This window comes from Rhyacophila brunnea, unplaced genomic scaffold (assembly GCF_057557595.1).
Source record: "Rhyacophila brunnea isolate RB1 unplaced genomic scaffold, BYU_Rbru_1.0 scaffold_17, whole genome shotgun sequence".
NCBI lineage: Eukaryota > Metazoa > Arthropoda > Insecta > Trichoptera > Rhyacophilidae > Rhyacophila > Rhyacophila brunnea.
Window position 1 is genome coordinate 11142141 of NW_028232827.1, and position 13215 is coordinate 11155355.

The following is a 13215-nucleotide window of genomic DNA, read 5'->3' on the forward strand; positions in this document are numbered from 1 at the left end:
CAGATAAGTTTGTAGGTCTGTATTAGGGAACTTTCTTTTCTGTGGTCTGTATCTATACTTTTTTGACGGCCTACAGTCGCACAAGGTAGTACAAATTTTAAAAATAGTATCGGCCTAATCTTACCCCATTTCACAGTACATATTTATTTCGATGCATTAAAAAATATGTTGTGTTACTGATGACACAGGGGGTTAGGTTTTTGTTATCAATATGGCTATAGTTTATTGTATAATAAACATTGATATTCCTAATTCAATATTCTTGTAAAATGAAAATTACGAATTTACCTAGAGCCATCACCTGATAGGACAGCTAGATGGTAGCATAGATAATATACGTGCTGGCAGCACCACCGTTAAATGTCAAAACCATAGTCAAAACAAAAGTCAAACTGTGACAGATCGAATCCACAAATCAGTTATTTCATTTTAATAATCCATGTTTAATACTGCGCGCCGACATAACCACAAGACGTTGAATTTTTTCACCCCTATGACCCGTATAGGCCCTTCCCGCCCAAGCTACATAGACAGATTCCTTTAGAATACCGTGTCCTCCGCCGGCTGTCTCCTACACTATTCTTGCTAGGGAGTCTGGTAGCGTCAAATGCGACGACCAGACATTGCAGTGGGTGGCATATAATATTATAATACGTAGGCGGACAGCATAAGTCAATGTGATCTTTGACAAATAAATCCCGTATCTACACATAGTATAATCTTTTTTAACTATGGACGTTTCCAGCGAAGATATTTTGAGCATCAAGATTGAAGATACCGATGGAGCAATTGACATCACTGAATGCGATGTCAAGCGGGAAGCATTAAATGCAGCGTGCATTGTCTGCCGCACCATTACCAGTCTCAGGAGTTTGACAGCCACATATTATCACGACGGCAAACCGGAAAAATATTCTGAAATGTTATTGTATTGCTTTTGTGTAAAGGTTTGTTTATTAGTGTCCGTACTATTAATCAAGTGTATCAATATATTACACCGAATGTTTAGAAGTACATTGTATCCAAAACGTCAAGTGTCGACTCCGCTTCTTTCTTTTTAAATTCAAACTTCGTAAGTGCCGCAGATGACCGCATGACTTTTTATAACTTTCTTTTTAGACCAAACTAATCCTAACCTGACCTAATCTGGTACTGTTCGGTTATCAGGAATACAGCGGAAAACACATTTTGAAAATAGCCGATAAACTGGATTATTTGTTAGGTTAACCTAACCAAACCTAACCTAACCTAAACTAACCCAAACTAACAAATAGTCCAGTATATCGGGTATTTTCAAAATGTGTTTTCCGCTGTATTCCTGATAACCGAACAGTACCCCTCATCTTAGTATGTGATAATGATGTATCGAAATGTATGAAAATATCAAACTTTAAATAACAATTATTGGATCAAAAAGCATCTGCGCCAACAGAAAAGGGTATTTAATATAATTGTCTACATGGGATAAACTGTTTCCGCCAAAAAAAAAATGATAAATAGTCATGCGGTCATCTGCGGCACTATAACCAAAACTTCTTTGTCCAAAGCTGAGGTAGGAAAGAATTGCGAAGCCACAAAAAATCTGTGTGTGGACCAACGGTTGCCAACACCTGATTTATATCATATAAAGCAATAACTATCAGGCTAAACCACAGGTTCTCAAACTTATTTCGACCACCGCCCACTTTGAGATTTAAAAAAAATCTAGTGCCCCCCATATTTTTAACTCACCTTTTTACATTACCATCTGTTGCGTTTCTTAAAAACAGTTATTGCAAATGTAATTTTTAAACATGAATTATTATATGGATAGGATAGATAGGGGGTGACCCATATCCTATTTCTGAGATCAAAGAATGTTTCAATGAGAGGAAATAAAACTCATATTTAATCATATTATTTAGAAGTATTTTTATTAACATTAAAGAAGGCTTTGAATTTAAAACTTATCTAATGTGAAGGATGAATCTGATGCATTTCGATGAATTTGTTAATATCAGGTTCGAATTCACTTAAAAATAGCCGTAAGTCGCTGCAACTTGCAGCCGATTTCCATTTTTAGTTAGCAACGTTGATACAGAACTAAATCCACTTGACACAAATACGACGATGGGAATGCTATCAGAAATTGTTGAACAACCGACCATAACCCAGGATACAGTTGAGAGATTCGCTTCTGCAGCCAAAATTCTTGGTAGCCATTCTTGAATTTAATTTTTTATTCTTCGTTTGTTGTCAGTTCTATAAGTTCTTTTAATCTAGGATTTTTATAGGTAGAATTTGTCTGCCGTCGCCTCTCTTGATTTCCATAACGCCATCTAATTTTCTTTGAGCATTCTACTGCCCCCCTGAAAGCCTCCAGCGCCCATAGGGGTTGTTATCGCCCACTTTGAGAAAGACTGGTCTAAACAATAAATTTAATATATATCATTTATATGTTTTAGTATGAAGATCTGCAGAAAAGTGGACGTTGTTCAATATGCCATGACTGCATTGAAAGACTTAGAGATGCAACCGATTTCAGAAGAGAATTGGAGAACTCCATCAATAGCTTTAAAGACATTTTAGGTACACTTGTTGCTTTATTATTTCATATAGCAAATGAGGTACATACTTTGGCTAAGGAATTACGGGAGATAGGGTTATCGAATCGAGACACACAGGCTTTAGCTTTACAAGGTGTTTATAGCAATCAATAACTTTATGCCGGGTCAGCATGAATTTAGACAACGTAAAATCAACAAGTCATTTAACTATCAATTGCTTCATCTATCATCAGCGTTTTATTACAGGCAATGACATAGCAATCGACTATCTCATGCTTGCTCATCAAAACACCTCGTAGACGTTAGACATTTTGGTCAGCTGATTTCTCAATCATAACCTAGTCAACAATGACTAGTATGATTTATTAACCTAAATTAAGGTATTGATTGCTTTTATATAAATAGCGAAGAATGATTGGCAAGAGGCACAGTTATCGACAGGCACCGGATTGCGGCTCAGTCTGAGCATCTAGCTCACTGTGATACTCTGTACCAAGACAATAAACATCCACATCCATCTATCTACACTACTGCTGCCTTTATAATCTCATTACCTTCTCCCTCACAATCCCTTCATCTTTTTTCCCAGTAATTCTTTCACTACTTATATTTCAAACATAATGTTGAAAAAAGTTGGACTGAGTGGGACCCGAAGTTACATCTTTCATTTTCTGAATGCTCTCGCCTCTAAGGTGTCGATCTGTATATGATTCTTGCGAATTATTACTTATAACTACATTTAACCTGGAGTACTTATTCAAATGTATATTGGGCAAGAAATATCAGGCAAATTGCACAACCAATTTCCCGTGTTCAATCTGTGAATCGCGTTTCGAGATAGATTACTGCGGCAAGGATTCGAGTCGCAGTGTGATATATTGCATTCCAGTCAATACATGATGCCCTACGTGTCATGAAAATTACTCTAGTCAATATGTCCATTATATTTTTTTAATTTTATCAATAAAATGTTATATAGTTAATAATAAATAAATTTATTCAGTAAGCTTTCTACATTTAAAAAAATAATAATTGGTTATAGAAAAATTTTGTAAATATGACATACATAAATACAAGGTACGCTTTTTGCCATGCATGGTCTACAAACGCTGATGCCGTATAAATAATTGTTATAGATGATAAACCAGTCTCAAATGGCAAAGAAGAGTAAGTATATCATTGCCAGTCAAACATTGCCCATCAGTTTTATCGATACTGATCACTAGGCTTAGGATTCGTAGGTATTTAAATTTTTTTTTGAGCGGCCCCACAACAAAATATGATAATATAAATAAACAAAATTTCAGACAATTTTGAAACATTTAAGCCCTATTTGTTAGCACCTATTTTTAAATTTAATATTTTTGGATAATTACATATTTTTACATATTCTATAGGTTTAAGCACATATTTTTACATAAACATAAAAATAATGGGATAATAACAGTTCCATAAAAAATGCATTGGCATTCATCACTTCAAATTATGGTCATCTGGTAAACACAATTGAAATGTTAGAATCATCTTCAAAGTCACGTAGTGGAGAAAATTAATATTTTAAACAATACTGCTGCTAAAATAAGAAATGTTCCTGGGCATCTATTCTGTACAAGACTGCTATCAGAAGCTATCCAGGGTAGGTTTGTATCAAAGTATTAGCACTTATTGTAACAATTACACTAAGTTAGGCTAAACAGTCAAAACTGACTATTTCGCTCTGAAATTTAGCATAGCCAAGAGAGGTGCTGTTAAAATGTAGCACTTATTATAACAATTACAACTAACTTATTGTAATTGTTACAATAAGTGCTAATACTTTGATACTTTCCTACCCTAGATAGATATTGTAGCGGCTGAAAGCAATCTTGTGTATAGAGTCGATGCGCTGGACCAAATGGATTAAAAATAAGTACAAAGTTGAATAGTGTTTTAAATAAAAATACTGGACTTCAAACGCTGCAGAATATTAAAGCTCTTTTGGAAAATCCATCAGATGCCTCAGATGTTTCAATTTTTTCTACTTCAGAAATAGTTTCATTTACATACGCAATAATAACATCTGTAGAAGTGGAAAGAAGTTTTTCCATGTATAAAAATTTGCTAAGATCAAATCGTCAAAGATTCACTTTCGAAAATTTGAACCATTATTTTATTATTTATTGTAATAAAGCGTTTTCTATTTGTGAATAAATAATAAATTAAACTGTTGAAATATATATGATTTATTGTGATACTTACTTAAATTTTTAGCACCTATTTTTGTTTTTAGCACAAAATCCTAAGCCTACTGATCACTATTCAGACAGAGGGGATAATTCAGATACCAGCATCGGTGAGATAATTTCCCCAAACATGCCCACTGGAATAACATTAACGAAGAAGACAGCTGATGAAAGGTACAAATTCTTCAAACTTTCCTGGTCATCTTCGACTGATTCGGTGTCAACTTCTTTTCTTCTTTTCTTTCGACCATGTCCTATCCTAATAGGATCAAATGGGCCTCCACAGAGTGGAGATGTGTATTAACAGATTTTGTTTTTACGAGAAATGGATGTCAGCCACTTGCTCAACCTATTAGGTCCATACTCTGACTCATACACAAATTGAAAAACAATATGTGTACTTGCCAGACCCAGGATTCGAACCAGGGACCCACGACGCTATAGTCCGACGCTTAAGCCGCGCGGCCATCATGGGGTAACTTCATGATTGTTTAAATGACAATTTACAATAATTTTTTATTTACACCACTGGTCTGCAATGGACGCCTGTAAATCCGTTGGTAATATCTGAATCAAATACATATACAGTGAAACCCCGATTCTACGGTTTTCAAGAGACCCTAAAAAAACGATTCGTGCGGGATATATAAAAAAAACTCGTTTTTCTCCGGGATTTTTTTCGACGTCTTGAATTATTTTCAGTTTCTCAGCGAGAGTTCTAGTTTTCTTCATGGGGGGCATTTTAGTTGCGACGAATATTTGTGACGGGACCATAATATTTAGACGATAGTTCGAGGAAAACGATAAATCGGGAAACAGTTAATGCGGGATTATTTAACATTGCTCTTATGGGTATTTGGCGGGATTTATGCGTTTTACGATACGATTTATGCGAGAACGGTAGATCGGTGTTTCACTGTATTGTTTATTCAACATGCATTTGCATCCAGAATAAAAATAAGTATTGTAAATTAATCTCCATTAACACTGGTCCTGTGTTTTACGGAATGGCAATAGGAGTGGAGTCAACTCATTTAGATGCTAGCCTACAGCTAAGTTATCCAGATCGCAATCATCGGATCGTCATGACAAAATAAAAGAATTTATTACAAGATGGCTTACATCTAACCTCTTTTTCTTATTCTCTGGCTCTAGAGCCTGGGTTGGAAATTGCCTCAAGCAGATTCCTCTACTCTGACTGGCTTTCCGCTCGTCTTCCTAATCTCAGTCAATCATTTCTAGCACTTATTACGCAGGTTTGTAAAGCAACTAACACTTTTATTGATTTGTATGTCAAGCTACATTGATGTTGTTACGCATTCTGTACGCATTTATGTACTTTTTAATTACGACACTATTTTAAATGTTTCACGTTCTGTTCTAGCCCGCCTTCAATGAAAACTACTATTCATACTCTAAAGCATTCTGTGAAAAAAGTCACTATGAAAAGTTTGGTCAAGATAAAAACAATTCTACCGAGTAAATTAACAGTAAAACAGGCTGCTGTGGTATTCAATATACCAGGATGTATTAAATTGAAAGCGGTGCCTGGAGGAGAAAGTAACAAAAAGACTAATGTGGAGACGGACGAAACTCACAGACAGACCAAAAGGAAGACAGTGGTGAATCCCAGCAACGATAAAACGGAAACAGCAAAAATTGGTGGAAAAATGTACAATTTGCCAATTTTAGTGCGTAGTACTGATGGACAACGTGTGTGAGTATACATTAAATAAAACACAATAATTCTTTAACACTACCTACTGCTCCCGCCAACGTGGCGTGTTATAGTAGTGTTACGAACCGCATAATGGTTTCTCTGACCATAGTCAAACTCTTTCTTCCAATATTATTAAATTTATGAATTCATTACAGTACACTATATTATTTGATGTATTTTTAGTGTTGACTCAAAAAGCGGCACACCAATAGACACTGAAACGAAGCCATTTGTTTTTGGATTAATCAAGCCCAAAGAACCCATGTTGAAAATAAATGACTTGGTGAATAATACTGATTTGGAATGTCGGTGAGTATGTTTAAATCAAACTACAGTAATCTCTCAGTAATCCGCCACCCCAAAAACCAGACAAGTGTCCAATTAGTGAAAATGGCGGATTATAGTGCATAAATACAAAATATTGTAAAAATTAAGACAGGTATTTCGTAAAAATAGTTTTTATTGAGAAATTTGTACTAGCAACTCACGGTTCTTTTTATGATCAAAATCAATTAATTATGTATAAAATTATACATATTAATTATGTTGACCATGTCCGATCCTAATAGGATCATATAGGCCTCCACAGAGTGGAGGTTTGTATCAACCGATTTTATTTTTACGAGAAATGGATGTCAGCCACTTGCTCAACCTATTAGGTCCATACTCTGACTCGTACACAAATTGAAAAACAATATGTGTACTTACTTGCCAGACCCAGGATTCGAACCTGGGACCTTCGACATTATAGACCGGCGCTTAAGCCACACGGCCATCGTGGGTGTGAATTAATTATAACTGAGTTTATTAACTACATACATATTAAACAGTAAATCATTTAACACAACCACTTGTTCAGTGTTGTTTATTTTTTTCTGAATATTGTTGGAAGATTATGTCATCTCGTAATTTATGCAACATAATGAATGTGTTGACAGTTGCATTATTTTCCTCTGCCCATTTAATGGTAACGCGTTAGTCCCGGCTAGTGCATCTTCTGATTTGACTGTATGAGCTGCGGTCGGTGGACAATTATTGCCTTCATCCTCAGAATCCAAGACTCTTGGTGTATTTACAAGCTCGTCTTCAATCGGAAGTGGCGCTTACCCCTCAGAACTTTCTGCTATCCATTCTTCTAAAACATTTCGCATTAGTATCGCTTGTACGACGTTCACACTATATCAAGTTGACCCTGCCGGGGTCCACGAACTACTTCTGAATCAGTCTGTATAACGCAATGCGGCAACACGCACTCATTTGTTCACTTAAGCTGACTACACGCAACGGCTGTCTTGAAGTCACTGAATGTTATTTGTTACTACCGTGACTGCCGGTCACTTAGTCTTGTGACAATAATACTGGGATTTGAGGGAGGTGTGAAGTAAGGATGACAATCTCTCATAATCGGCTCAACCACCATTTATTTTGATGTATAGAGATCGAGACTAAACTTACATAAAAAAATGACTAATTTTCATACAAACTATTTTACTACATTATGCAGGTTGCTGATTATTGGTGGTATCTTTTTGCATATAGCTTGTTTATAGGGATGATTCAACATCTTTGACTATATGCTATCAGTGGACACTACCGTTTTGTTTCTACGTGCCTTTTGCATATAAATTGTTTGTTGCAGGATTTGTAATGAGGTGTTCAAACATAACAAATTTCTGAAGAAGCACATGGCTATTCACTACCCCAATCATGTCTGCGAGACTTGCGGCTATTTATCAGCCACTTACAAACAGTTCCACGCACACAAACGCAGACACCCCACCAAGATATTTTCCTGCAAGGAATGCCCTGACAAAAAATACACGAGTTCCAGTGGCCTTTTTAGTCATATGAAAGTGACGCATCGTGGACAGGACAGATTGTTCAGGTTAGTTGTTTACAATCAGAACTGGAAATGGAAACGGAACCGAACCCTAGAACACTGAGAATCTCTTCATTATTTTGGGACTGGAACCCTTGATTACGAATCTTGCTCATCACTGCCAACCAATTTTTACTAGGAGGGCACTTGTAGGCCAGCTATTTTTGGAATAAAATAAATCCCTTAAAAAATTTGAAATAGGAACAGAATGATAAATATTTGTCAAAATTTACCAAATCAACATGTTTCTCGAGTTTAACGTGATAAATATTGTTTAAAAAATATACACAAACAGTTCATTCAGAAGTTATGACGTTTACAAAATCCCGCGAGTTAACTCGTCCGTGGCCTGGTGCGACATACATGCTTTGGCGAGTTAACTCTTCCGTGGCACTGATCAGGTTAACCTTGGGTTCTGGAGATTCTATTTTTTTTATTATCTTCTATTATTCTCCTTATCTCGTTTTGACTTTAATAATTTCAATGAAGTTGATTTGGCAAAAAAAGACAATCTCTAATATTTCTAATAAAGTGACTCGCCGAAAGAACTTAGGTCGCAAACATATTTAATTTTTACAAATCTTATTAAAAAATTTGTAAATATACAACGATTTAAGGAGTGTGTCCATAATATTTGCATTGATAATCAAATTTTATTTAATATCATTATAGTTTTGTTTTATCAATCCTAAATTTCAGCTACTGCTTTATCCCATGGGTATTGTGAGTTTTACTGTGCCGAATTTAATGAACACTCGTTCTGTCATTCAAAAGTTTAGGCGCAGCTCACATGCTCGTAATATTCTTACTCGTGTAGGTATATCCACGGTTCAGCTTAATTGCCTTATAGATTTTCTTGACTAAACCAGAACCCATGCCCGTGCTCTACTCTGGCGGGCATTACTATTCTGTATGAAGTATACGCTGTTGGTTCAAATTTATATGGCGTGAATTCCGAGAAGTGAGCGATGTTTTTAATATGTGAGGGAGTGCAGTGCACTTGCATGATGTTACAGCAGCCACCACTGGTTCGAATACATTGTTGTGTAAAATAATAATATATAGGTAACTTATTATAATTTTCGCCAATCTGAGCCTAGGGTTATAGGTCAGTGATAGAGCATTTAACTGCAGATCGAAAGGTTAGTGATTCGAGCCCGCCCTGGGACATTTCACACTTTACAAGTCAATTGTGATGCATTTTCGTTACATATCAGCTGATTTCACTCTACTGGGGATTTTGTTGTACCAGCGCATCTATTCTATACACAAGACTGCTATCGGCAGCTATCGAGGATAGTTTTTCATTTTTTGTTTCGAAATATTAGCACTTATGTTAACAATTACAATAAGTTAGCCGTCTAAACAGTCAAAACTGTCTATCTCGCTCTAAAATTTATCACAGCCAAGAAAGGTGCTGTTAACACATAGCACTTATTGTAACAATTACAACTAACTTATTGTAATTGTTACAATAATTGCTAATACTTCGATACAAAAAATGAAAAACTACCCTCGATAGCTGCCTATAGCAGTTTTGTGCATAGAATAAATGCGCAGGTGTAAAAAATTTTCACTTCAATAATGTTTGCAACATACACTATTTTCCCTATAACTCACCTCTCTTTGGTATTATTTTATTTACAGATGTCCAAAATGTGGAGAGCGATTCACTAGGTTCGCACACCGCCGGAAACACTTGATTGAAGTGCATGATCAGCCTGACGACGAATACACATGCCAGCGTTGCGACAAGAAGTTAAATTCGTCGGGTAGCCTCCAGAAGCATATTCGCTTTGTGCACTTAAAGGAGCGGAATCACCCGTGCCCACAGTGCGGCCGCCAGTTTAGCACCCAGGCTATGTTGGGTAAACACATGGTTTGTCATTCCACCAATGCTGATTTCCCCTGCCAATACTGCGGGAAAAAGTTCAAACGGAAGTCAACCCTAAGGGAGCACGTGAAGATTCACACTGGCGAGAAGAAACATGTTTGTAATGTGTGCGGGAGAGCCTTCACTCAGGGGTGTACATTACGAGGGCACATGGCTGTGCACGAGCGACAAAATAAGGCTGACAAAACTGATACTTAATAAAATTATCGATTTTTATAAAAGTTTTACGGCTACTTTTTCATATCCCATTCCCATTTCAAATTGGTTCATGTTCCTGCTTTTTATTTTCACCCTCTGATCAAGAATTTAGTGACTGGCTTACATAAACATCACCTAAAAATGGACGAAAATACATTTGTAGATCAAGAAACCCATATAAAATTAATAATAAATGACAACCAGGCCTGATTAAAACACGTACAAGAAGTAGTACCTCGTCCACAGTGTTGGCAATGTAGCGTATTTCTTGCTATACCTTAACATTTTTGAGTAGATGTCTAGCTTGCAAAATACGCATTTGGCGTTAAATCCAGTGTTTTTCGACACGTCAAAGAGCTTAAAAATTTCCATCAATGAATATTTCACCAATTTCCTTTTGAAAATCAACATGCTATTTTGTACTTTATAATAATCTCAACAATAAATTAAATATAAGGTGATCGGGGTAAGTGTAGCTACTAAGATATCTCAGTATCTACTACAAATTGGATATTGCCTTCTATGGAAAGGTGATAGCAAAGTCACTGATTTATAAAAAAAAATAATCAGAAATGGTGTCGATACCATGTTTTTTGAGGTGACTACATAGATTATTCTCCAGACGACATTTTGAAGTCGACGAGTGAAATGGTAGCTGTTACTAAACTATTGTTTAAAACACGGAAATCTGCACATTATGGTTGTAAAATTTTGGTGAGTATGTGTTTTGATACCCTGCTTCACGTGTTTTTATCGTTTTACTTATTGATAAACATTTTAAAGCTTTAATCGAGTAGACACACTTTCCCCACGAAAGTAAACGCGTGGGGTAAGTGTACCTTTGTTTTGTGTCACACTTCCCCCATATATTTTCTATGAATTCGCATAGTCATTATTTTAACTAGTGATGGGACACGATGCTTTATTTATATTGATCGTAATTGAAATAAAATGTTTATTTATTATTATAGATTTATGTTAGCTAAGTAGGTACTCGGAAGAGTGCATGTGTTTCAATTTAATACATACGTTTTTAAAATAAGTGCTTATCTAACATAATATAATAATTAATGTGCATTTTTTCCACATGTAAATATAAACGAAAGACAGATAAAGGAGCTTACGACCAAGGAAAATTACAAAAAACAGTTGAATATTGTGTAAAAAAACAATCTATTGACAGGATATGAAGCTTCGAGAAAATACGGGATCCACGATCTACAATTATTGCCCATGTTTTCGAAAGAAGAGAAGACAGTTTTAGCAGAAGTACAATATTACCCAAAGAGATTGACACATCTTGGAAAATCATGTCTTACAAACAAAGTAGTCCTCGAAATAATTGGACAGCATATTAAAGAAAATAATATTAACACACCGCTTAAAAACGAAGTACCCGGACACACTTGGTTTATAGGTTTTATTAAAAGAAATAAGTTATCATTTAAATATGATGGTTACTTAAACCCTGACGGCTAAAAGTATTAAACATGGAACATGTTTTGCCCACTGATTCTCTGAATGCTGGTTGTCCAAATTCGAAGGAAAATAAAATAAATTGCGGGTCACACATCATTCCCGAAGCGCCGTTCGCGGCCGACTGAAGCCACTCCGGCCCGCGCCGCTCTACTTTCGTGACTTTATTTTTTGTTTTCGTTACCGCTGCCTGTGCGATGTTTTCGTGGGTAACGAATCCGCCCCGGTAGTCAAGACAAAAGCATGTTCCATGTTAAAAACCGTAAGCCGGAGAATATGTTCGCAAAAAATTTTGCGATCCTTTTGTAATCAATTCGTATTATAACTTGTCTTATTAAACAGTACAATCATCAACCTGAATTTAAAAGATTGTCCACAAATATATATAATCTTGACTGTCAACTTGACATAACAAGTTTTTCCCATGATCCTTCAAAAAGTAAACTCGTTAGTATCATCGGATTTCCGTCAACTACCTACGTTAATACGTCGTTTTTGTTTCGGGACATCACTAGCGCTTCATACATTAGTATGACCAAAGAGATTGGACTCCCAGTCTTCCAATCTCTTTTGCCGGCGCTCCATTGGCACGCAAGTCAGACGATTTACAGTCTTCGGACTTTTTTTTCGCGTGGAGCACCCCAGGTCTGCGGACTTTTTAATCCGCAGACCAGGCTCGTTGGATTTCAAACATGTTTGATATTTTACTCGCCGAGCCGCTGAAATTCGTACGTTCACCACGCTTTACCGTCACATTATTTATATCTATGCCGACGGACGACAGCGCCATATATTAGTCTATGAGCGCCATCATTATTTTACTGTCATTCAAAGTGTTCGGACATCGAAAACAACAATGGTAGATCTACGAGTGCATTCGAAAAGTTTCTTGGAAGATTTTATTAGTTGTTTTAAAGACAACCCGTCGTTGTGGAAGACGACAAGAATCGTGATGCCAAGTCCTTGGCGTATGCGGAACTTTTGGAAATATTAATCAAGGTGGAGCCGCAGGCAACGGTCAACGATGTCAAAAAGAAAATACAGACATTGAGGTCGGGTTACAGAAAGGAGAGAAATAAAGTAAGGACATCATATCGAAGCGGAGCCGGCACAGACGCAGTATATCTACCCAAACTGTGGTACTATAAAAATTTGGAGTTCTTGAACGACCAAATGGAAGGTACGTGGGAATGCTTTAAAGCTATTTATTATTCACGTGCAGATTATGAAATTGTCGTAGCTCTGAAAGTGATATCGCATTAGATTAGCTACTATTAAGC

At 36.3% G+C, this 13215-nt stretch overlaps 1 protein-coding gene across 1 annotated transcript; it reads left to right on the top strand.

Annotated features, from left to right (window-relative positions):
• Positions 1 to 371: 371 nt before the first annotated feature.
• Positions 372 to 12997, top strand: LOC147073668 (uncharacterized). Its single transcript, XM_085944176.1, has 7 exons — positions 372 to 947; positions 2445 to 2568; positions 4816 to 4942; positions 6153 to 6485; positions 6672 to 6797; positions 8128 to 8373; positions 10015 to 12997. Exons 1-7 carry the CDS (start codon positions 732 to 734, stop codon positions 10457 to 10459), a joined length of 1617 nt encoding a protein of 538 aa, XP_085800302.1. The 5' UTR covers positions 372 to 731; the 3' UTR covers positions 10460 to 12997.
• The last annotated feature ends 218 nt before the right edge of the window (positions 12998 to 13215 follow it).